At 39.4% G+C, this 26,236-nt stretch overlaps 1 protein-coding gene across 8 annotated transcripts in view; it reads left to right on the top strand.

The window, feature by feature from the left end:
* Positions 1-26,236, top strand: part of PTPN13 (protein tyrosine phosphatase non-receptor type 13) — a 111,568-nt gene that overhangs the window by 55,234 nt on the left and 30,098 nt on the right. For 7 of the 8 annotated variants that reach the window (XM_015625376.3, XM_015625375.3, XM_015625372.3 and 4 more), the window contains 11 exons: positions 8,896-8,991; positions 10,645-10,744; positions 17,070-17,289; positions 18,238-18,312; positions 18,427-18,601; positions 18,804-18,957; positions 19,091-19,229; positions 19,668-19,820; positions 21,160-21,342; positions 22,319-22,481; positions 25,689-26,112. In XM_015625376.3, coding sequence (XP_015480862.1) covers positions 8,896-8,991; positions 10,645-10,744; positions 17,070-17,289; positions 18,238-18,312; positions 18,427-18,601; positions 18,804-18,957; positions 19,091-19,229; positions 19,668-19,820; positions 21,160-21,342; positions 22,319-22,481; positions 25,689-26,112 — 1,882 coding nt within the window. Of the gene's footprint in view, positions 1-8,895; positions 8,992-10,644; positions 10,745-14,120; positions 14,313-17,069; positions 17,290-18,237; positions 18,313-18,426; positions 18,602-18,803; positions 18,958-19,090; positions 19,230-19,667; positions 19,821-21,159; positions 21,343-22,318; positions 22,482-25,688; positions 26,113-26,236 lie in introns of those variants that run through there. The other variant, XM_015625380.1, reaches the window with a different exon arrangement.

Here is a 26,236-nt window from a genome sequence, read left to right as displayed (position 1 = left end):
ATGTTTTATTTGCTTTGGTTTTGTGGGGTGATTTTCAGGGTCTGTAAGTTTGAGACAGCTGGATAGAGCTGGATCCTGCTTGTGCTGGGCCAAAGAGCATAACTTGGTCATCCAAGGTGTGTGGTACAAGAGCTGTGTACATTTACTCAGGTGCACTCAAAGACTCATGAGTTAGCCTGCCTGCTGTGTGACAGAAGGGAAAACACACCCTACCTTGGCCTCCTTCTTCTGCCTGAGGTGCAAACACCTCCATATTAAGGATAGATGATAAAGCCTTTTGTCAAGGTTGAATTTCTGAAAATGCCTACTCATGCCCTTTGTGGCCATCTTGGGATATGCTTGTACTGCAATTAGCAGGGGAAGCCAATCCTTTCCTGTGCACATGAGCCTTTTGTTCCAGAAAGGAGGAGTGTTACCTGGCATAGGCAGGTTAAAAAGCTGCTGCGATTTTGGTACAGCTGGAGTTCTCTCGTGCTATAAAATCAGCATCTTTGGATGAGGGTTATATTATCATGTGAAGAAATGAACATAGATGAAAGCAGCACTGGGGAGATACCATTGTTTATCTCTGTAGCAGTTTACTATGTGTTGTTACCTACCAGGATGTCTGATGAGGTACAGGGAAGCCTGGTTGGCTTTTGGTTTAAGACTCTCAAAAAAATGGGGTCCATCTCAAGTGTATGAGTCAACTTGGATCATTGGAGATAGGCAGCTGACAGGGTTTAAGAGGAGGCCACTCCCAGCATTGGGAAAGCTCAATAGCCTTGTTGTTCAGGAGTGCAGCTTTGTGCAGGTTTGTCTTGCACAAGAGCAAAACCAAAAGCGCGGCCAAACCCATTGATGAGCAATGGGCTTATCATTCTCATTCAATCGGATTGGGAGACGGCAGAAAACAAAACATGCCCATGCCTTGCAAACTGAGATAGGTCAGATGTGTGAAACTACTAGATTCATGAGAGGAATGGGTGAAAGTGCAAAGTAAACTGGGAACTGGGCCTTAATAGTCACAGAGGCTGAGTGACAAACATGTGCAGGGAAGATTGAGGTAATAGCCAGTGACTCACTGCCCATCCTTCTGAATTACTTGCTAGGAAAAAAGTAAAGACACTTTCTCAACAGGTAGCTGGGTTTCACAGTTTTCTGTTTTCAAGGAAGGTGTATTTCACTCTTGAAGGTGTGAATGTGTGCTTTACTGTTATATTTTATTCAATTGTTCAATTTCTTGGAATAGAAACTAGTTGTGAATGGGAATTTTTTAATGAGCCAGTTTAAAAGAGTATTCTAGTAAAATGAATGATGAATGCTTTTTCACATAAGAGTTAGCTGCGGTTATGTCTTACAGGGCTTGAGAGACCTGACTGGAAGTATCTATTCTGCCTTAGTGAGGGGATTCACAAAAGTCTTAATACATAAAATCTGCTAGTCTATTAAGATTTCTTTCCCTTTTCCTTCTTTTGTTCCATATGTTTTACTGTTCCTCATCTTACATTTTTTTAACACCAGACATGTCTCTTGAGATCTTTCATAAGAAGTCTTTTGCCAGTTTCATCTGTCAAAGAAATGAAAAATAGTCTTGATTTTATGTATTCCTGTTGTATGTAATTTTGAAGTACTTAGTGGGTAGACAGATATTTCCACATCCAACACTATCAAGTGTCAAGTGTGTGTGGAATTACTCTTCTGACCAGTGTAACTGAGAGGTATGAGTGAAAAAGGGAGGAGAATAACTTACATGATGTAAAAGTTCATGCAGTTTGGAGTAAGGGTTCAGTTCAGTTTGGAGAGGGAGGAATGGGCAAGGAGTCATGAGAAGCAGGGTTATGGTTGGGTAGCAGAGGAGACGCAATCTGCCTTCTCTTTGGTAGGTCTGGGGATATTTTCAGTTCAGTTGAGCCCAGGTCTAGGTTACAGCTAAGCCTGTGTAAATTGTATTAAGCCTCTGCTTTTGGCTGTATGCATTGTTTTTCTCCATTTTTGAATTGTGAAGTGACATTGGACTCTCTGTGAGTTGAATTTGGAGAGATAAAACTTCCCTCCTCAAACTACAAAGGAATTTAAGTGACATATGGCTTATTTTTCTTTAACTTACTTTGGGTTAAGCTGGAAAACTTTTCTGTTATTCATAAAACCTTAAGGAGCTGACTGCCTTGGAAAAAGAAAATGTTCTTATGCACAGGCTCTGGTTTGCCAAGCTTTCACTCAGAACAGATTTTTACAATCTAAATTATAAACTCATGAAAAGCAAAGTTTATAGTGGAAAGAATGACAGAGCTTTAATTACAGCTGTGCTGTAATACTTTGTAGTGAGCTGCAGACCATCTGAAGAGTACTATAATATACTGTTGGAACATCTCAGATTTAGCCTCACAAGGCTTCCAAGGACCGTGTCCTTGCGACTGCCTTGCTCTTGAACTTGCTGGCTTATGTTAATCTGCTGTACAGTTTCAGGGTTGAGGTTGTTTATCTCTTCTGTACTGAAGGTGATTGTTTATGATTAGGTGCCATTTAGCCAGATGGGGGCAAGGGCAAGAGTCTGCTATTTGACTTAAAGTATAGCTAATTCTGATCACTAAGAAGAGAATCCAAAAGTATGTGTCAATTTTACCAACAAAGTTCTTCGTCTTTGCCCTTTTGTTCCTTCTTGGGTTTTTATGGAGGTTTCGTGACCTTAGAATTGATTAGAGTTATAAAGTTATTAGGTGTTAAACCCAAACATCTTACCTGTACCCAGAAAGCAGGTTTTGTTTTTGTTGTTCTTTTGAAACTTGGAAATTATTGCCTGGCACCTGCTGATAGTGTCCCATTTCTTTCAGAGAGGAAGTAATACTCCTTCATTGCAGCTCTAGAGTAGGAAGGTGTCGTTTGTTCTCCCATGCTCCAGGTTTTTTTACCTTTTCTCCCGCCAAACTGATTGTATCTCCTGACACTTGTGAAGTATGCACACACTCAAGTGTTCCTATCCTAGGCCTGCCCTCAAAGGGCTCAGTAGCAAGGCACAAGGCTGTGAGATGGTAATGGTAGCCTTGTCTGAACCTCTCCTTTTGCTTAGGCAGCTCCTCCTCCACTCTTTGTTTTGTGTGTATGCATAATTCAAAGTGAAAGGGTTTATGTGTTACTTGAGTGAATGGGTATCCTTTTTTTAAATTTGTTTAAATGCAGTGTTGTTTATGACAATGTTCTAAGTGAGATCCATGAGGGAACATAAAGCTTGCCCATGCCCTTGTGGAATACAGGAGGACAAAACCAGTTAGGAGAGCAGTAATATAGCTGGCTGTGGGTTGAAATAGCAGACAGGGCAAAAAAAGATGGGAGGATACTGAAAAAGTTGATCTTGCTGAAGCTCTGGAATGCTGAATCCAGGGGTGGGGAAATAGAGGTGGTTTGGGAATGTTCTTAAGCCTTAGTTAAATGTTTTTGCAGTTGGGAACCATGTGAATTCCAGACCCACAAGTTGTGTTTATTCCTCTCTCTTTTTACCTTGATTATTTTTTTCTGACTGAAAACCCAGATTATTAAATCCTCAGATCTTATGGGTTTTGTTCAATTATTGCTCTTGCTTCATAGAGTCAGCAGGAAGAGGCAGCGATAGTCTGTGTTTCCAGACAAGAGTCTTTTCCTCCTAAGTCTTCTTCCATGTGTTTATCTCCCAAAACTAGTCTCATTGGCCACCTTGAAGACTCATTTGGACCCCATTTATAAAATTTCCATGTTATGACAGCCTGTGTTTAGCTGGAAAGGATGCAGTTAAAGGTTACAGTTAGGGATACTGTAAATGCCTGGATTTTAGATGCTCCCTTAGTTTGAAGGTGCTTTTTTGATTAAGGGAACATTTCTGCAGGTCATCAGGCAGCTGTTGGTAGCAAATTTATCCCAGCAGATTAAGCCCTGGAGATTTGAATTTGGGAGCTTCTTTAGATGTGGGTTAAATGGGAAATTTGATTTAGGAGGGAAAAAAGGAATAGTTGCTTTACAAACCTAGCACTGTGAATTTATTGAAGTGCACATTCTCCCTTTTTCTCTTGAATTGTATGTTCTGAGTTTCTGAGCTCACTGTGGGCCATTTGAGTCATGCACAATGGCACATCTGTTTGCATGTGAAAGGAAAGGAAGGGGCAGTCTGCTCGTGGTGCTGCAGTGTGATTTAAATTCACTGGTGGCAAAATAGATTATCATGTGGTTGGTCTGTCCAGTAGAAAAATATTCAGAAATCATTTTAATGAATCTGAGAGGTAGGATGATGTTGGTAGGGCTGATATTATTTCGGTTAGAGAACTCCAGCTGTTAATTTTACTGAGACAAGAGATACTGGCTTTTCAAGGAAGAAGATATTTGTGGCATATCTGTAAAATACATGTAGTATGGCATCAGCAACTATTACTTTGTGGTGAGTTACAAAGCTTAACATCAGGCAGTAAACCAGCTCTTACAATTGCATAATTGCACAGCAGAGTGGCATCTGCTTTATCTCATCTATCGAGCTTTCAGCAGCTCACACAATCTGAGATAGTCAATTTTTGGTCAATACATTACATTCTCAGTTGGATAAAACATTTAAATTAAAACAGGCAAACAACTTTGTTAGACAAGCTCTCAGTCTGGGCCTGTGTTAGTTTACATACCTTATCCCAGATGGCATGATCCAGATCCAGAAAACAAGGGTGTCTTTCTAAATACAGGACTCTTGAGTTCTCACCAGGCCCTGGCATTGTTATTTTTAATGTCTCTGTTTTCCTTTCAAGCCATCACTAGAGATGTGTGTTCTGTGCAGTTTTCCAAGGCTACATTTTTTGTCTGTAGATTAGATCCTGCCAGGCCCTGTGCATCAGACTGGGCTCCCTAGGGGGTTGCCTGGATGGCTGGTGACTTGGACTGCATGTGTAATACATCTTTTTCACATAGAATGTGAGTGTGGAAATCTTGCAAGCTAAAATGAGCCTGCTCCCCTGGAAGTCTGAATGGGCTAGTTTCCTTTGTCAGTTGTTGGATGTGAATCCTTGCCAGGAATTTGAACTGGATCTCAATGTCCTTCCTGTTAAACCTATACTGGCTTGCATAAGATAGTTCAAGTTTTCTTAGATGAAAAGAGGAAAAGAAAAGGAGAAACACATATGAATCTAATCTATTGATTTAACTCATGGGAAAGAAGTGAGTCCCAGCTTCTTCTGAAGGACAGTTAATGTGTTTTAAGTGGTATTATAGTACCACTCTCCTGTAATAGACACCCACCAGTAAACTTCAAAGGGCAAACAAGAGCTCTCTCCCCATCATGAAACTGTCGGTTTAATTCTGCCGCCTTCTCTGCGCCGCCAGAAATAATTCTGTAATGATGTGTATTTGAAAACCTGTGTATCTGATGTGACTCGTGTTCAGAATAATGAAATTCCAAGCTGAATGTGGTTCTCTGATTTCTGTTGAAGTTGGCTGAGGTGAGGCTCTCTGTAAGTGACTTGTCTGGGCTTGCACGTCTCGCCTTGCGTAAATAGCGCATTTTGTTATTTTATGCTGCGTGAGGTGCCTGGGAGGTTGTGCTCTGCTGGTTTTGATAGGGAACTTGAAAAAGCACCACTGCATCACTAAGCAGCACAAAGACAGACTCTTCAACTTGTAATGCATCATCTACCTTTGCATCATTGAGCTACCACGTGCTTGCTTCATTTATTAGTACAAGTTTTATATATTCATTTTAGTTATAAACTCTTAAAATATGCTTAAACTCATGGATTTTTTTCTATTGAGGTATGAAATAGTTCAGTGTTCTGGTAAAATACTGTAGAACAGTGAAATGTTAGGGAGGGTAACTGATGCAGTTATTTTTGCTGCAATGTGCTTGGTGTCTATAGAAGTTTAATCAGTTCTGAAGTCTCTCTTCAGTCACCAAAAATTTTTACAGAAAAACAAACAAAAAATCCCCAAGAAACTAAGGCAACAAACCAAGGCCGTTCAGATTTCCCACAGAAAATTGTAAATATGGGACAGAAGTTGTTTTATTGTAGTCTTTAGCTTTTGCTGTCATTTTTCAGCTCCTTCCCAGCCAAGACTGACTAGAAGTTTGTCCTTGCTTTTGAAACTTCTGTATGAAAAGCTAAACTTTAATTTCATCCCAGAACTGGGACTTTGTGACCTTTGGAAGCCAATTCTTAATTAGAAGCTTAGCTTGGGCATGATCCAAGTGCCTTCTTTGAAGTTAAATCCTAATATGATACGTTATACTTGAGGAGAACTTGCTGGAGGAGATGAGAGAGCATAAATTACTTGGATGACTGTGCAAGCATTATAGATAGAATATTCTCAATATTTACATTTTAATTGAGTATTTGCAGGTCTGCAGTGCACATTCTGTCTGTGCCTCAGGAAGGAAGGCAATTGGTTAAGAGAGGGTACAGTGCTGGGGGGATGTGTAGGGGGTGCACACAGACCTTTGTGTAGGCCAGCAGAGAACTGGAAGGAAGATGCTCCAGTAGCAAACAGTTCTACATCTGTATGTACTTTCTCTAAACTGACCAAAATGGATATCATTCTAGAGGATTTACATGGAATTTCAGGATGTAGCTTTCTTAATTGACTTTAAACTTTGCCTGACAGTCATAAACCTTGCCTGATAGCCCAGCAAGGAAAGGTTGTTGAATGCCTACAGCAGATGAGAAAAATACCTTTGCTTGTGCTCTTGGGTTAAGTTGGCGTGGTCTTGATTAGTGTGAAGGATGTGGCAAGACAGGAGCGTGGTCCTGTCTCCAGCTCTACTTGTGAATAGGTTTGAGCTTTGTTGGGCCTTATGTGTGGGTCTGTGACAAAACTGAGATAAACAGTGTGTGGAAAACTTGCTTTTTGTTTCTTGGCTCATGGACTTCTTGGCCTATGGCATGGCACCAGCTCCCACTAACAGGATGACTCAGGAGAAGTCAAACACCCTGCAGAGTCCCATATCATGCCAGCACCTACAAACACTTGTCTCGTGGTTTAACTGCATATTTCTGTTTTACCACGGGTTTGGTATTTTCAAAATTTAATGTCTCAAAGAACTAGAATGGAGCCATAATTTGTGTGCAATTTGAGAAGCCTCGGCTGCTGACTAAGTGGAAAAAAATAAGTCTGTTTAAAAATCTCATGTCACATTTTATTGTTCCCTCTCCATCATCTTGCTTCAAAGTCAGTTCAGCAGACTTGAAAAACCTACAGCTAATAAAACTACTGGGAAACAAGAGGTCTGGTTTTAGTTAAACATTTCAGTAGTGTAGCTCCAGTGTCATGTTTGGATTGATGCCTCACTTAAGGGCTGGGAGCATTTTAAAAACACGTCTCCAAAAGCTACCCACTGAATTTGGTTTTTATTTCCCATGGTAGGCAAATAATTGCTAGACTGGGGGCAGATTTGTTTGTTGTAAAATCCACAAGGTTGAAAGTAGCCATTGTGAAAGATTGAAGCAACCTCACTGCTCCCACACAGCCCCAGTGGATTCTTTTCATCTTGCTTTAGGTCCACATTACTCCTTTCTGAGAGTAGTGTAAAATGCTTTTTGGATTAATTGGGTTTTATCCTGCTAAACTGTGCAACTGGGATGGGCTGGTGAGACCTGCTGGTTTCATAACTTGATTTGCAGCTTTCTTAAAGATTCCCTACACAGCCCAGGTGAGATGGTTGGAAATGGGGGAAATATTGGCTTTTAAAGATGAAGGTTTTGGAAACAGTCCAAAGTGAACAGGAGCTAGTCTTTAGTTCTTGGAGTACTGCATTATCTTACTTCTTTTCATGCTTTTTTCCTGTTTGGAATTTTTCTCTGTAGGAAGTCTATATGAGTAGTATGGTTGACTAACCTGCCATCTGACCTAATAGAAGTTATGCAGCAAGTTTACTGTTCCCTCAGAATTTTTCACCAGATGTTTTGTTGTCTGGGTGTGGAAAGTTGGAGCTTCAGATTTCTTTGTTGCAGCCTCCAAAAATATCTGCTCACGTGTTCCCCATTTTGTATTCTTGCATTGCCTATTCCTTGCTGTAATGACTGGCACTTGTTTTCACAGCAGTTACATCTGTTTTTTCTATATCACTGCTTTTGTTTTCAAAAACATTAACTATAGTCAAACACGAAACAGCCTTCTGCAAATAAGGACACCTGAGGTTTTTCTGTCTCTCTTCGACAGTGAAGCATTGGTATTCCCAAGATGCAGAGACTTTTTTTGTGTGTGTGTGTTCTGCTTTTATGCACATTCTGTGGGTGGTTGTTGGCTTGTGCTTAGGCAGGTTCTGGGAGATGGTTGAAAATGTCAAGTACATCCCCCCTTCTGTGGAGCCCTTTGCTCCAGTATGTTATTTACATAATCCCCTGAGAGTAGGAACTGAGACGGCTGTATTGATTTCTCATCACATCAATTTAGCTGTACTGGTTAATTAAATATCCTCTAGGGGCTTACTAATTGATTGTTAATCATATTTTGTGGATGTCAAAGATGAGCTGAATTATAATTTGCCAGTGCTTGCTTTATCTCTGTGGGTATTTTTCTTTTCACGTGGTAAAAGAACCAGGGATGGAGTTCTGGTGATTGCTTTTTACATGCAAGAGGTGCACACCAAAGTTTGCAGGAGGGAACTGATTTTGTCTTGGGTCTCAATGGGAGGTTTTTAATACCAGTTTTAACTTGGAAGTGATGTTGAGGGAGGTTCAGAGGAGGTGGCTGTACTGGGATAGCCAAGAGGGACCAGGCTGACCACAGACCCCTCAGGCCATGGGAACAGAACGGGACTGCACAGCATCCCCTGGGTGTTTGCTTTGAGGCTCCATAGCCACAGAAAGGCATTTTAAAATGGTTTGATAATATTTTTTAAAACTTCAAATGTTTGTGTTTGATTTTTACATTATGACTGTTGCTTCCTGCTTCTGATACCTTGATTTAAACTTTCAGAGCCTTTGAGAAGGTACAAATCTTACCACAGCGATGTTTATAGTACTTCGAGTGAAAGTCCATCTGTTATTTCTTCAGAACCAGATTTCAGGCAAGGTAAGACCTATGTATAAAAACCAACCAACCAACCAACCAAAAGCCCAAAGGAAAAAAAAACCTAAAGAAAAAAGTTCAAGATGAAAAACAGACCCCAAAAGCCTTTAGTAGGAGTCTTGATACTTGTCCTGATACAGAGTTTTAAGATGATGAAGTTACAACGTCATGTATGGATCAGCATAATGTGCAGTCTGTTCAGAAATGAGTTTGACATTTAGCACTCTGGGAGGGAACTTGATAGGAAAAGCTGGAAATAGTTAACTTTTTAGAAGTGTTTTTATTTAAATAACATGCTGCAAAAAAAATTATGGAATTGGTTGTACACAGTAGCAGGGAATTACAAAAGCTTTATATGGGACATCCATAATATAATTACATCGGTGGGTTTTGCTATGAGGGTTAAATGGTTTATAATTTATATGCCAAGGATTTCAGTGTAATGCAAAAGTACTATGTAGTGCAGGCTGTTTGTAAGATAAATTTAAGTAGTTTCTATTAAATTAATTGCTTGAAAAATCAGGAGATGATACAAAAGATTGTTTGCTGAGGTATGGTGGGAAAAATCATCTTTGCAGAATTGTTATAAAAATGGAGACAAATAATTTGGTGAAAATTAGGAAAGAAAACAATAGGAAGATGGAGTATACCTGCATTATATGTATTCAGTATGCACAGAATTCCAGCCCATCCTCCATGTACTCACTGTTCTCTCAACCTTCTTTGTCATTGTCTGTCCTTGTGCTTCCTGAGCCAGAAGCCTGAGGAGCAGTAACAAATATTGAGGCTCCTATAATTTCCCTTTGCTTGCTTGCAATTCAGAACAGACTGTTTACATGTTCCAGTCCAAAGTCAACAACTCCTAATTTTGTACAGGCAAGATAGAGCTGCCTTCTAGTAGTAATGTATCTGGGCTCAGTGAAATGACTGTCAAAAAGAACTATTTTTAAAGAATGTGGCTTTAGTGTGTTCTGCGTGAGCTCTCCTGCCAGCTCTGTTTGCTGAGGGTACAGTAAGAGGGGGAAATGAGGTACTATGCAAAATCAAGCTGGAAGTGTAGTATTTCAGGTGAAGCTACAGGCAGATCTTCCAGCAAAAGCTGTAATTTTACAAAGAGAATCACAGGTTAATATATTGCCAAAAGGAAAAAAGCCCTATAAGTTATAATGAGGAGTCAGATTCCAGGGATAATGATTACAAGTTCAGATACTTCTTTCTTAACTCCTTTTTTCATGTACTGGATGCATAGTTAACTAGCTGCTCTCTTTCTGGTTTGGTGTAGTTTTGTATGATGTCTCTGCCATGTGTTTGTCTCAACTCAAGGCTGACAAAAAATATGTGTTACCTTGGGAAGGTGTCTGTGCAATTGTGTGGGGTTTTTCTGTGATTTCTTTTCTTCTTTGACTTCCTTAGAGTTCCTCTTCAAAGGACTATCTGCTGTTTTTGTTGGAATAAAACTGTAAAATAGCTCTGAAAACTGAAATCAGCTTCCTAATGTTAATTTGTTTGAAACTGTAGTGCCATTGTGCAGAACAGATAAATACAATTTCTTCTGAGTAATGTCATATGACTGCTAAATCCTTGAATTTTAGATGGGATTACTCTGTGTGCTTTGCTGCCCAGTTAGGTATTAATTTTTGTCTCTTGGTTTGCTAGTGAGAAGAAATGAAGGTTTCAAGAGAGATGATGCCAGTGGTGTGTTATCAGGTGCCGATGATATCTCCACATCAAGTCAAGCTAATTCTCAGAGAACAAGGTAAACCTTAGGAAACAGTATGTCTTGGAGTGCTTTTTCTTTATCAAAGAATGTATTCTAAATCTGCAGGTGAAGTTTTTCCACTCCCATCCCTGTTTCTGGCTAAGATTTTAAAAATTGCCATATAATACTTGAATGAAAATAGCATTTCAGAATTATATATTGCATTCTGAAGTAAAAGTCTCATGATGCGCTGCAATGTAGAGGTAAATTGGGCACCCGCATTCAGCTCCCATGTTTAATGGAGGCTGGGTTGAACTCTGTCAGGTTGTTTACAACTGTCAGGAGGTCAGGGGCTATGTTCTGCTTGGAAAGATTTAATTATTTTTTAATTTTACTTTTCCAAAATAAAGTTTCTGAAATTACTGATATGAATACAGATTTATTTGCATGAGGGTTTTTTCATTTAATAAGGAAATGGCAACATGCTTATTTCTTTGAAATAAGTCAAAAGCCATATATTTGCTTTGGTTATTTTGGCAAAATCATAGTTCATGTTTTTGTGTTTGGAATAACTTTTTTTGGTACCTCAGCACTTACTAAGCAGCTAATTCAGTATAAGTTTATGCTTCTCAAAAATTACTTTGCTGTGCAGTGTATTCAAATATCAAGTATTCACCTGTGTGAGTTTCATTTTTTCAAATGCCATTCATCAATAGAGCTTTAAAAAGAAGATTCTGCTTCAAACATCACCTTAGTACAGCATCTTTTTAATACAGCAGAAGCACATTTTGCCTTACCTGTTATGTTTTGAGAATGGTTCCACTCTAAAGGTTTGAAAATTTTTATTGACATTGACCTTTTGGATTTAAAAGTTTCTTCTGGTCTCTGCCAGATACCTAATCACTTTGGAATATTTTATCAAAATGATGCAGATAATTTTTATAGCAAAGGGTAAAAAGTAAAGGCACGTCTTTCTTCCCCCCTTCCCTCATCACATCACAGCAACAAAGGCCTTCTCTTTTACTTTGTATGCTCTAGATCAGGAGAAATATTGCTGCTGTGCCCAATATTCTAGGATATTCATAGGTTTTTGGCATATGTTGGAAGGGAATCCTGCTGTATCCTATCAAAGAAACTTGGAAGTGTGTGGAGATTGGGCCTGTGTTGAGTGATGTGACACTGCTGGTGAATGTGTCCTCTATGTTCATTTAAAGCAAAGGGTGATGTCGGTAAGTAGGGCTTAGAGCCATGCTTTGAACATGGAGATGAAAATTAAGTGTCTGCTCCTTGCACTGTATTGTGTGCCAAAAACGATCTGGGTAAGGCAGGGTCTCAAATGAGCTTCATCTCAGTGCAGGCGAGCACGAGTAAAGTTCCTTGGAGGTTGTACAGCTTTTGGTTTCCTGCTTTGATTGATTGGTTTCCTTACTACCTGCACTTTGCCTGAGAAATGAAGAGTCATCTAAAAACCTATCTATTGGCATTTCTGGCAGGGAAGAAGCATTAGTTAAGCATTCAGCTTAACTGAATCCACACAGTTGTGTTGTCAGGAGTGTGATATCTGTGTAATGCTGCATGTGTTAGTGGTGTGCAAGCAGTGGGAATCCAGCCTGTCTTCAGAGAGTATATGTGCTTTGACTTCTGAAAGTTACTGGTTTGTATTCCATGTAACCCTGTTCAAGAACTGTACCTGTTAACTTTGTGTTTCATTCTGTTCTTAGCACCACACTAAAATGTGTGGCTAATCATATTATTGTCACTGTATGTACAGAAACAAGATATAGCTTATCTTATTCTTAAGTTATTGTCTTAACTTAGTCACCTCTTTTTTATTATTATTTTGGTGATAACTGCGAAGCCAATCTTCATTCTCCTTTGCCTTGAACCCAGGAAATTGCCCATTCAGCACCAGAGTTATGCTTCCAAATAAACCGGCAGTAATTTGCGGATGCTGATAGAGAACTTTTGTTTCTATTTACAAAGTATTTCAGAAACAGAAAGTAGTATGTGGTATGTAAATGAGTCACATTGTAAATGAGTCATTGTTGTAAATGAATCGGGCCTATTATGCAAGTGAAAATGCTGAGGTAAAGCAGTGCATAGTTTCTCATGGTTTGTTTCACACTGTTATGTATTACTCTGTTAAGGCTGGTACCTTTCATGGATGTAATTTCTGTATGTGTGAAATCTAGAAGGAAAATATGTTTTGCAAGCACAGCATAGACTTACCTGTTGTACTTAGCAATGGAATGAATTTTACCTGTATGTAACTATTTTTTATTATTTTTAAGTATTTTTTAGTATTTTCTTTTAATCTCCTGTATCCTTGGCCTCCACTCTGATACCACTACACTTGCACAAAAATATCGTGGTAGGGTATCACAGGTAGTTATTTACTGATTTTCATAATTGTTCACCCATTTTTATAGGTGAACAAGTTTGGGTTTTTTTATTGATGTAACTACCAGACAGTACATATATCTAAGATGAAAAAAGAAGGCTGCCAACTGCTTTAACTAGATTTTTTTTCAGACCTACTGAGAAACAGGACAGCAGCCACAAGCATAATTCAGTCCTGTAGTAACGTTTAGGTTATAGCTCTGTTAATAATACAAGCTGAATAGAAAACAGTGTGCTCTCTCTGTCTTTCTGCAGCAGCTCTTGAAAGATTCCAATGCTAACAAATGTAAAAGGAATTCCATCCAAGATGGTAGTTAGTTAAATGGGGGATTTCTAAGAAAGTAACTTTATCTTTTTATCCAGGACATTGCATGTTGCTGCTTTAAAATGTCCTGTTTTGCAAAACACCGTGGCTTTTATAACTTCAGAAACCTCAGGTCTCAAGTAAAACTGGTGATAACAAGTGGCTCCAAGGGCCTGGATCTCAGAGTTTACATGCTTTGGCTGGTCATTTGATTCCAGGGTTTGGGGAAGTATATGCAACTTAATCCATAACTTAAATTCCATCAGCACTTGGGAGTATGTTTCAGTGTCTCTCTTGCACTCAAGAGATACCATCTGTACTTCAGTACATATTAGTTTTACTGTTTCTGTGACATATTCTTAGAGCCAGTCTGGTTAATTATCCTGATGAAATTAGGTTGTAAGTCAAATAGGAGGATTTGGATTTGAGCGAGGTTTCTTTTAAAAGAAGCAGCAGAGCTGTTCAGAGTTATCAGAAGATGCAGCTTGTGCTGTTTGTGTGGGCTGGCCTGATGTTAAATTAGCAGAAGCCATAGACATTCAGTATTACCCTTCTCGTGGTCTGTGACTGTTGTTATCCTTTAAGCTTCTTGGAATGCATTGTGGCAAGTGGCTTGTGTCTTGTTCCCTCTCTGCTTTTTGTATTCCTTGTTTTTTTTTCCTTTTTTTTCTTTTGTTTTCTTTTTCTTCCTTTACTATTTCTTCCTTTTTCTCTCTAGGAGCAGCAGCTGACATGGATCTCTTCCTTCTGTTGCCTTTTCCTTCCAGTAGATTTCATTTTCATATCCTTCCTACCTTACCAAAAGGCATCCATCTTTCTCAGTCTATTCCTGACCTTCCCACTGCACTAATCATTAGGGAATGCCTACCTGCTTCCTTTCTTCCAACTTCCTTCTCTGATCCAATACCTGCTAATTTCTTGGTAAGTACACCAGGTGAAGAGAGAATTCACTTCCCTTTGTTTTTTTTCCCCCCAAGTGTCAGCCTTCCAGGTTTGTGCTCCCCTACCATCTGCAGTTAATAAGCAGCTGTGAGATTCTGGTTTGCAGTCAGACACTGATGAAAATACAGAGTAGCAGCCAAGTACTTGTCTGATGAAGCACCACACAACACACACTTCTGTGATGCTATCTGTTAGGAATGTAATTTAGACTTTTTTTATTTTTCTATTTTTTTTTCAGTAATGACACTGGCATATTCAGAACTTCACAAATGAACTCTCCTGTACATTTCAAAAGTATTTCATTTTCTGTGGGAGAGGTGTATTCCTTGTCTTGGAACATAAAGACTGAATCTTGTTGCTCCCCATAAAAACTGGCAGTCAGACCAAGCCAGAGTTAATTGTACTGACCCAGGATGCTGAAACATGCAGATTTATGTTTGGTGCTTATGCTTATGTACTAAGACAGGAAAATTTTTAAACCCTTAGGTTTTTGAGGTTCCTCCATGGACAACCCACAACCACCCCAATTTTCAGAGAAATTAATAGATGTCAACAGAAATAACAAAACCAACCTAACGATAAAAACTTCTCATTGCTTCTGTTGCACAGGGCTATATGTTTTAAAAAAGGCAAGGTTTTCGCAGTAGGTGTTTTCACAGTAACAAGTTTGTGGATGGAGCCAGTTGCAACATGTCTTTTTCAAATGTCTTTGATAATTCATAGATATTTATGTTCAGAAAGTATTTGTTTTTGTTTTATTTCAGAGCCCATCCTTAGACCTTGATCTGAAGGGTGCTTGTGGGTGTATTTAACTTAGGGTTTTGTCAATATTCCCATATATGTTGATCCTAACATGTTTCCTCATGGTGAAAAGCTAAGCATGAGCATGTGTTGGCAGGTCTGAAGCCTTTTCTCATTTCTTTGTCCTTTTTGGTCCATGTTATTCAGTCTTTTGTAGAAAAAAAACAGAGGAGGGAGAAGGGGGAAAAATGCTATGAAAGTCCTGCACAGGGGAAAGGATTACATTAATACACAGAGGGGAAAGGTTTACATTAATACATTTGTTCATTAACTACTCTGTATCTTCCCTGAAATTGCCTTTGAGGAAATTCAGCATTGTTCTCTTCTTATATTTAGCTCTTCTTATTTTAAGGCTGGTTTTGTATGCTAACCAATGACACTTTAGTATTAAAAGTATTGGTATTTGTTAGTAATGTTGTAAAAAGATGGAAATAAAATTTGCAGTCACATCTAATGGTTTAGCATATATAAGTGTACTGTCTTGGACAGGTGTGTTTTTCTCTTAGTTTATTAACAGATTTGTCACTCATCAAATATATCTTTAGGTTCTCCTAGGAAGTAGGTATATAAATTTAATGTATTTTTTTAAAGTCTGTATATTACCTTACCACAAAGGGCCCTGGGTCACTCAGTGCAGAATTACTCTGTATTTATGTTTATTTCTAAACCTGCCTGCAGTGATACCCAGGCTTCTAAATATTTTCTTTGCTTTTTCATGTTTTTCATTACTCAGTTTGGGTGGTATACTTAGCACACAGTTTAGAATTGCCAAAAAAATGAGCTTTTTTCATGAAAGACACCTTAGTTTTCTCTGTCCATTTTTGTTTAAGAATTGCCTCTGTATATTATGTTAACAGGGAGAGAACATTGTATTTTCTTGGTTTAGGATTTCTACAGAAGGCTCGAATGGTTTTTGTTTAGTTCAGGGTTTGAAGGTATTTTTCTGTGAGCATGGGACAGAGGGAAGGGGAGTGGAAGTCGATTTTATTTTTCTTGGATTTCTCAGTTGTTCACTTTTCCTATTCTATCTATTTTATTTTTCAACTCAAAAATGGCTTTTGTTTATCCAAACTGGATGTGAATTTCCTTCCTTATGTAAGGAATAAATTTGATAGGATGTTTGGTATAAATACTTGCAGAAAAGAAGTTGCAGATGTGTTGCTGTGGGTTTTTTTAAATACTGATGCATTTTTTATTTGTTTTTTTCATTTTTTCCCTCAGATTATAAATTTAGACTCTTAATTTAGTTATTGGGGTGACTATATCAGCCAGGCCATTCTTGGGAATTTAAAAAAAAAACCAACAATAAAACAATTTTCAGCAAAATAAGATTACGGAAACATTAGTGTGTGATATTTAGAATACTTTAGTATATAGGATGTTACTACATAACATTTTAATGTAAATATTTCAAGTTGTACTAATTCTCAGGAGAAATCAGGGAATAAATATCAGGCTCATGCAAACAGAAAGTGTTGAAGCAGTATTTATGTGGAGAAAGTACACTATTATTTCAGTTTTTTCTTTAATGACATGTTTTTGAGCATGCCTTTTTCACAGTCCCCACATGAACACAGAAATTAAGATATTTGCAAAGCATTAATACTTTCCTTCTTCTTGTGCATCTACTTATTTTGCACTGATTCTCTGGGTTTGTAGTGTTGAGTATTTTTTCAGACTGCAGCTGAGCCTTTGTTTTCATACAAATAAATGTGACAGCTCTGCGGGCAGCTGCAGAAACCTGGTGTGTTTGCTTATTTTCTACAGTGATGGATTGCTGCACAGAGACAACCTCCTGGCTGCTGAGTAAATGTCTTTAATGCAGTACTTGATGACTGGTGGTGTGCTCTGGGTTTCCACTTGGGGAAGTGCTTAAAGCAGCAGAATGTTTTAGGCATACCTGCTAATCTGTCAGCCCCTCTGACTGTCCCACAGGCAGCATGAAGCACCGTTTGAAGGCAAACTAATAAGTCAAGAAGTGATGCTGAAGCGCCAGGAAGAAGAAATGATGCAACTGCAAGCTAGGATGGCTCTGAGGCAGTCCCGGCCCAACCTCTACCCAGGGGATGCAATCAGATCCTCAATGCTTGATATCACCAGAGACCCGCTGAGGGAAATAGCCCTGGAAACAGCCATGACACAAAGAAAACTGAGGGTAATGCCCTGAGCTCAGGTGAACTCTTGTTTTCATTGAAACAGAGCAGTGTCTCGACTGAAACTTTCGTATGTGGGACTCATAAACCAGGTCCTGTAATAAGCAGTCATCAGCAGATGAAACCAGGTGTGTGGTGTTGGCCTACTTTCACAGGGTAAAACTTCTGAGATTTTGTGGCATTAGTGGCTACAGAGCCTAAAGTGGCATCAAGAGATGCTAAAACAGACAGCAAGGCTCGACAATTGCATCAATTAAACAGTATAGCACCCTAACAAAGGTAAGGCATAGGTTTTCTCCTCTATTCTGTGGTGTTTTCAGCCACTTCATTTGCATTTCACTTCATGGAATGTGGATATGCCCCGCCAGCATCAGAGGTTATTAAATGAAAAAGTTGGGAAGGTAAAGAGAGAGAGGATTCATTTGGCTCATAAGTTCACCCAAATCCCTGTGCAAATCCCTTTTGATCTCCCAGCTGTCTTGGTATGTGGATGAAATACAGAATTACACACAAAGAGGGAGACAGAGATGTATAGGTAAACAGTGTCTTTTGTGTAGAATAGATGATGGCTTGATGCCCTCTGCTGCTACTTGCAGTGAACTGGATTTTGTTGGGGTTTTTTTAAGTAAAGATGGGAAAACTTGAAACAAGACTCAGGAACTTGCTGCCCTAGTACAGGGTACTAATTCCTGTATCTGTCTCCAGTCCATCACATTAAGATGAGTTAGTTCATGTAGGCTTTAACTAACCAGGTTGGTTCCCCTCTCTGTCTCCCAACCCTTAAGAGGTTTTTGTGAAGATAATTTGCATACAATACAGAGTAGGTAGCAGACAATTGCCGAATTTTAGCCTTTGGTCCCTCTTTTGCATTTGCAGGGCAAGAGTTGACTGTGCCTCAGCCTGTTGTTCCAATAACACAGTGTTCATTGATACTCTCTTGTGATTTGCAGAATTTCTTTGGCCCAGAGTTTGTGAAAATGACGATTGAGCCATTCATCTCCTTGGATCTACCGAAATCTATCTTGGTAAGAAAGGGGCTGTTCAGCCATCTGTGGCAGAAGAAGTATGTTGGTTTAAACCAACAAATGTGTTTTTATCACAAGTGTGAACGTTGAGAGATTTCATTTTACAAATTGCAGACTAAGAAAGGCAAGAGTGATGACACCAGGCGAAAAGTAAGTGTGATGCTTCTGAGTGGGCAGAAGCTGGAGCTGACCTGTGACACCAAAACAATATGTAAAGATGTCTTTGATATGGTAGTTGCCCATATTGGCTTGGTGGAGCATCACTTCTTTGGATTGGCTACTTTAAGAGGTAAGAATAACTGCTAAATTATTTCTTCTGCCCTTACCTCTTTAAGACATATTGGGCTTATTAAGTCATTGTGTGTCAAGGGAAAACTTTGCTGTTTGATGCCCAGTTTCAGAGTTATAGATCTGGTCTTTATCCTCCAGCTGGTGCAAATACTTGGTTTTCATGCTTTTACCCTTGTGCTTCTTTTTAATGTTTGTGGCAGACAATGAGTTTTTCTTCGTGGATCCTGACATAAAGCTAAGTAAAGTAGCTCCAGAAGGATGGAAAGAAGAACCGAAGAAGAAGAACAAGCCTCCTGTCAACTTCACTCTGTTTTTTCGCATAAAGTTTTTTGTGGATGATGTCAGTCTCATACAGTGAGTGTATGAAATTTTTTATTGCCCCTAAAGCCCTGAATTTATGGATGGAAATTGAGTATTAATCAGTACTGGGGTGCCAGAGGTGGTGTGTGGTTTTTTTTCATGGTTTTGTTTTATATTCCTGTTGTAGACATGCGCTGACCTGTCACCAGTACTACCTGCAGTTGCGGAAGGACATCCTAGAAGACAGGATGCACTGTGATGATGAGACAGCCTTATTATTAGCATCTCTAGCTCTCCAGGCTGAGTATGGAGATTATCAGGCAGAGGTACATCATCAATTTCACCTTTGATCTTGTTTAGCTGTGATCTTGCTGCTTCATTAAAGACTGGACTGTGATGTGCCACATGTTCTCTGCAGCTCCACCCCAGACTGGAAGCTCAGCTGATAAGCTCTTGGCAGGTTTTACTGTGAGCAGGTGTTCCTGAAGTCTGACACAGTTAGTTGTGGTATTCAGTGCAAGATCTGTGTGTTAAAGCCTTTTTTTTGTCAGTGGAAGTAGAGTCAGGCTTGAAAATGGAGAAACTGATATGAAAACAGTGGGTCAAGATGGAGATTGTGATTCCCTCCCCTTACTCAGAATCTTATGATCCTCTGAATTGTAATGTACAGTTGTTTGTAAAAATGGATGTTTGTGCTTCAGTTGGGCTCATAGGGCAGTGTATGGAGGTGCCATCACAAAAATGTTTTGTGTTTTGTGTTGCAGGTGCACGGCTTGTCCTACTTCAGACTAGAACATTATGTCCCAGCAAGAGTGATGGAGAAACTGGATCTGTCCTACGTCAAGGAAGAGCTGCCAAAACTGCACAGCACTTATGTGGGTGCTTCTGAAAAAGAGACAGAGTTAGAATTTCTGAAGGTCAGTGGGCAGCAGTTGGCTTCCTTCATCTGTGGCTTAAGAACTCCCTTGTTGGAATATGGGTGCATGGACTTCAGGTGAAAGCACCGTAAAACAACTCAGGCTCTGAGTAATACTGAAAGGAAGAAAGCTGAAAAGATTTTGTCCAAAAGACACATCATAACAAGCCAAAAGAAATCGTAACAGATGGGAAGTTCTCTCATTTTTTCCAATCAGTAGTCCTAGCTCAAGCCAGCTAAAAGCATCTCCTGGTCCTGTGTTTGCTCTAAAGGAAGCTGTGTTTATGAGGCAGCACACCCTGTATTCCCCATGTGTTTTGTGCTTTCTATAGAGAGCAAAAGCCTATAAATTACAAAAAAAATCATTACAGCTAATACTGCATGTGATGCTTGGTATGAAGCAAGCCAGAAGCATTACCAAGGAGAATTTTTTGTGCAGGTTCTATGTAAGATGATAGGAAAGCCATTATCCACAGATATATTTGGAGGACCCATTGAGAAATCTAATTAAGGTGTTTGCTCCTGGGATAATAATCAGGTTCTCCCTCGATCAAAATCAGTTCAGGGAGCAAAGGATTGCTTTTGAAACACCAAATAACCATTACACTGTAATTCCACAGCCACACTACAGTTCCACCATCTCTGAGTAAGTGATGGAAGAGGCACTCAGTTGACTTTGTCCATTCCAAGTCTGTTGCTTGTTTTATGGAAATGTTCTTGTAACTTATCCACAGAGAACAAAGTAGGGGACATGATCCTAGTTAAAACCTAGAATGGCTGGGGGTGTGGTGGGGGAAGCAGTTAGATTCCTTTGTTTGATTCATTCCATCAGTCCCTTACACAGTACTGAAGAGACAACAGGGGTGAATAACTAAGAGTGCAAAGCAAATGAAACTGCATGTGATAACTTCATATGATCACAGAATTGCAGTGTTAATTTAATTCTGCTTTTAGAAAATGTGTGAAGAACAAGTGCATCTGTCTAGTTACAATTCCCTGCTAACAACTGCTTTGTGCAAGTTTGATTTACTCAGATGTGTTCTCTGTTTATGCTTTTCCTGCTTGATTTTAATAAACATTGGGTTTGTCTGCTCTAGCCTGGCAGGTCAAGAGGTACTACCAAGCCTTAAAACCCTCAGCTGATGTGTATCTCTCACAATAGCTGTAAACTATAAGTGGAATCACCAGGCAGAGCAGATTATTTTTGGTAAAATCCATACAATTATATACACACGTGAAAACATTTATGGAGCGCTATATAGCATTCGTATAGTGGTATGAAAACTTGTAATGGCCCTAAACTCATACTCATAGAAGTTTCATTGCATTGATCTGTGCAGTTGTGTCAGAGGCTCACAGAATATGGGGTTCACCTTCATCACGTGCTGCCTGAGAAGAGATCCCAAACAGGAATCCTTCTGGGGGTGTGCTGCAAAGGAGTTGTCATTTTTGAAGTTCACAATGGTGCCCGCACACCTGTACTGCGCTTCCCATGGAGAGAGACAAAGAAAATATCCTTTAGTGTAAGTTGGTCTCTTTTCTGTGTTGTTGTGTGTTGTCTCCAGTTACTGTGAGTCTTTTGTTGGTTATTTTTGCAAATTAAGCTGCAATTTACAACTTTACAGCATAGTCTGACTGTGTTGTGTGGCAGTCATATTATGGGATTGAAATATGAGTTTCTGTGTTTCAAAGGTTTTATTTTCACTATGCTTGCATGGACAAGCATAGTGAAGGAGCACCAGACTGAGAATCCTGTGTTAGAGGACTGAGTAGAGGCAAACGCCAGTACTCAGTATAATCAGGAGATGCACCTATGTTGCTTTCCAAGTTATATTTCCAAGAGTAGTTAAGTTAAATGATAAAAGATAACAGGCTGACACTTGATCTGGACAACACCAGCCAACTTGAGTGGATACACCATAAGATGGTGATCATGTGTCAGTTTTTAATGAGGCATTGAGCTTCAATTGAGCTTACCTTTATATAGGTTTTGGAAACAGTGCTTCTGTCTGATACTTCATTGAAAAGTTACAGCCTATTTCATCTGAGAGATGGTTTTAACTAAAATGGATAAATTCAAGTTAAAAAGTTTCTAAAAAAGATAAGTTCAAGACCTGGAACATTAACTGAAAGATTTTGTAATTAGATCAGCATTTAGTTATTTTTATTTTAAATGGCAGCATCCCTTGTGACTTCCTCAGAGGCCTTTGAAAACCCCATCCTGCAAAATGTAATAGTTCTGGTTGTCATTACTCAGCACGAACAGTAACAGATTAAATAATAAAGCACCTTCTCATCTAGCCCAGGAGTAGCTTTAAAGAGCTACTTTATAAATCTCACATTACCTTTGGCTCCTATTTTAATAGAAATCTCTCCCATCAGTGCATTTTGCTTCAGGCAAGTTTGAACGTTGTAACTGTGCACAAGCAAATACAGAATTCTTTGTAGGCTAAAAGAAATATTTTGTCTTCAACTTTTTTTTCTTTCTCCATTGTGTAGAAGAAGAAAATAACTTTGCAGAACACATCAGATGGCATCAAGCATGCCTTTCAGACTGACAATAGCAAGACTTGCCAGTACCTTTTGCATCTCTGCTCTTCCCAGCATAAGTTCCAGTTACAGATGAGAACCAGGCAGAGCAACCAAGACACTCAGGACATTGGTAAGGACTGTGATGCTGTGTTAGTCCTTATTAGCAATCTATATGTATTTTTCTAAGGAGAAAAACTGAAGTGGAGTTTCAGTAATTCTGCTGAGTGCTGCTTATGTGTAGAACTACATTTGGAGGGTTTATACTACATAGAGACTCTAGTAGCTAAGTTTGTTTAGATTTTGTTTAGGTTTTGTTCTTGGTGGGAAAGGAGGTGGGAGAACACAGAAAAGCTGGCACACAGCAGCTCCTCTGAACTAATAGGAATGTACAACCAGGTCACTAATAGTACTTCCCTCTTTAATTAAAAAGACTTTTGCCTTTTCTTTCAGAAGTATCTTGAAGGTATTTCAATAACAGGACTTTTACCTTTTGCTTAATGTGAAAGGGATTGGTTTGATAATGTGGAATTAATGGTGTGATCATGGGAGTGTGAGTAAAATAGGGAGCATTCCATGATGCTCCATCTCTAAGTTGTGGGTACAGTTGTCTTTATTCCACTTAATGTTTGGTGGACCTGGTAAGGAACAACATACTAATCTGCTTCCTTCATAATTCCCATTTCCTTCATAATTCCCATTTCCTTCATAATTCCCATTTCTTCCATAATTTGTGTGCATAATAGAAAATGCAAAGGCATTCTTTTTAGATAGAAAATATTAATTGGTTAATGTAATCATTGAAAAAAACCCTCTGTATGAATTTCTTCGCTGTTTGGAGCAGAGCTCACTTGGCTGGTTGGCCTTCAGCATGGTCTGGAGGTGCTGTTTTGGTCAGTCTGCCTCCTCATGCTTTCTTTGTTCCTGTTACCTGTCTGCATTCCACTTGCTGTTAATCCAGACTTCCACTAGTGTAGCTGGGATGAAGTTTGACACCATTACTGTGGATATTGTCACCTCTTATTTAAAAAAAAAAAGGAAAAGAGGAACGGTGGGAGTGGGAAAAGGCATGTGGCAACTATCCACCTTTTTTTTCTGTTCTGTTGGGCTCAGCCAACTTCAGGCAAAGAAATATGACCAAGTGACTTAAAGCCTTTGTACCATTCTCTGATTTAGAGTTTGCTTATCCTGAATTGCAGAGAAAAGCAATGCAGGAAAGGCTTTCTTGGCTAGGTAAACTTGATTGCTCTTAACAGATGGAGTATCTGTTGTGCTGTGGGAGTCTGGAAAACAATAGTTTGCTTCTATGCAGTGCAGATCACTTGGAAATCAGAGGTCCCAGATTCCACCAATCACTTGTAATCAGATGCAAACAAATCAGCATTATGGTTAACTCCAGAACACTGACTATTAAAAGTAAAAACAAAACAAAAATTTTGCTGTTGTCGTAACTTTACTAAATCTAAATCAAACCCTTAATATGTTGGTAAAAACTGGTAGTTGGAGACACTCAGCAAAATAGTAAAGAAAATACATACATAACAGTAAAGAAAAGGGCATTCCAGAAAGGGCATATGGAAAAACAAAAAAAATGAAATAAGGGTTAAGTCAACCTTACAGATGATGAGTTTTGAGCACATGAGATTTTTCAGTTGTGGGATTGGAAGAAGGTTTGAAAAGCCCAAATCCTATATAATATAGATAATGATGTGAACATATTCATCTGAATTCCATAAAAATTTCTGTTTGAGGTTCTCAGAGGGTAAATACAGTGTCAAGAGAAAGATCTCAGCATATTTTATTAGGGTACTCTTCCTCATGATGGGAACATGGCAAGTGCAGGTGTCATGGATGCCTTCTGTCAGAGTCAGGAAATTGGGATTTGTGGATTTCTGCTTTGATTGGGCAAAACCATTCTTCTGTAGCTTACGTTGTCTGTTGGCTGTGGCTAGAAGAGGTGCTTGGTGTGGATAAGGAAGTGGTAGTTGTATACTAATTCAAGTGATGAAAGGACAGAAAAACACCTTCACCATCTCTGTGACTGAGGAAGCTGGAGGTACTGTGTCACTTAATTCCTGCCTGAGGTATTGGAGGCAGTAAAGTCTTTTGGAATGGCAGGACTGAGGCTGCAATTGTCAAATAGACTCTTTTCTAAATGCCACAGTATTTACCATTAAACCTAGTGGGTAATGTACTAAAGAGTAGAATTTTTCCAGTGCAGCTTCCTAAAGCATCTTGTTTCCTACATGTATGTAGGGTTGAAAAAACCCACTGCTTAACCCTAAATCATAAATATATATGCAATGGAGGGTTGCTTTTCCTGAGACTTCCCTGTGACCTGACTCCAAGACATCAGTGAAGTTTATGAAGGGTTCAGGTGGCCTGATTTCCTTTAAAGTCTCTAACCAGCCAACAAGTTGCCACAGCTTATCAAGTTCCTGTGTGAGCGCCAAGCCACAAGAACTTAGCTGCTAGCCTAAGGAGGCAGTTAGGGTAATAGAAAGGAGCCCTGCTCAGCTTTGTTCTGAATTAAGAAGGGTTTAGGCTAAGATGTATTATCATGAATTTGCTTTCAGCTAAGAACATCCTCCCAGACAGTTCCCACGACTCAGCTGACATTAATTTAATTACAGTCCAAGACCTGTTTCTTGCTGCTGCTTAAGGGGATCCTTGCTAATGAGTCAAAAAGTCTGGCAAACCCCAGTCAACACCTTCTGTTTCGTGCTAGAATGTTTGTGGCAGGGGAAGTCCTTAAGTGCACCTGAGTGGACTGGTGCTCTGTAACTGGGCAAAGATGCTTCCAAGCCCTCATGGCCTTGCAGCTGTACTGTAAATGCGGAGGGGCTTGTGCAGAGAAAACAAAGCAATGATGGATGGAGGTTTGGTAGCATGTAATAGTGTGGTGGTGGAGGAGCCCTATTTGTTCAAATCCTGGAAAAGGCTTTTATAAGCAGATTAAAGGAAGTGTAGTCTTCCAGGTCACTAGGCTTGAGGATATTATTTGTTTTGCAGAAGGAGATGATGTGCCTGTGTATAAGGCACACCAACCTGAGAGGGAACATGAGTCTTCATGCTAATAAGAGGACAGATATTCTGTGTTTTTGGACTTTGGGTTAGTGTAGTGTCATGAACTCCAGACTTTGCTTCCTGAGCAAACTCCGTGGTAGGTGTTTATATATCTCTGATGATGGTATATACTGCTAAGCATCTCAAGAAAATACATTTTGTGTGAGTTGGCTGTTTAAAAAATGTTCTTTACACAAGGTGGTCACACTAGCTCTACTGAATAACTTCAACTGTTTGTGTTTTGTTTGTTTGTTTGTTTTTTAAATTTCCACAGAAAGGGCTTCGTTTAGGAGCCTGAACCTTCACGCAGACTCTGTCAAAGGCTTCAACATGGGCCGAGCCATCAGCACTGGCAGCCTGGCCAGCAGCACTCTGAACAGACTCGCTGTTCGACCCCTGTCTGTCCAAGCAGAGATCCTTAAGAGACTGTCCTGCTCTGAGCTCTCGCTCTTCCAGCCACTTCCTGGCTCTGCAAGGGACAAGAATGAGAAGAGTCTGTGGGAGGAAAGACCCAGAGTTATGAGCAAGTCTTTTCATGATCTGAGTCAGAGTCACATCTCTGTTTACCCCTCGAAGAAAAATGTTATTACTGCTTTGGACTCTTCCCCCAAAAAAATAGAAGATATAATGGGAAGGGTCTTTCAGCAAATGCCAAAATTTGATACTGGATCAGCAACGGGAGCATTAAAGCCAAGCAAGTAAGAGTCTCTCTGACCACCCTGCAGTATCTTTGTGTACAGTCAATGTACATTTTGCATCAGTTTTGATTTATTATTCATGCCATTATTTTATTACATTGATCCTTCCCTCTCCCAACTTCCT

Source organism: Parus major, chromosome 4, assembly GCF_001522545.3.
Source record: "Parus major isolate Abel chromosome 4, Parus_major1.1, whole genome shotgun sequence".
Classification (NCBI taxonomy): domain Eukaryota; kingdom Metazoa; phylum Chordata; class Aves; order Passeriformes; family Paridae; genus Parus; species Parus major.
The sequence above is the reverse complement of the archived record's forward strand: the minus strand, read 5'-3'. Positions and strand labels throughout refer to the sequence as shown.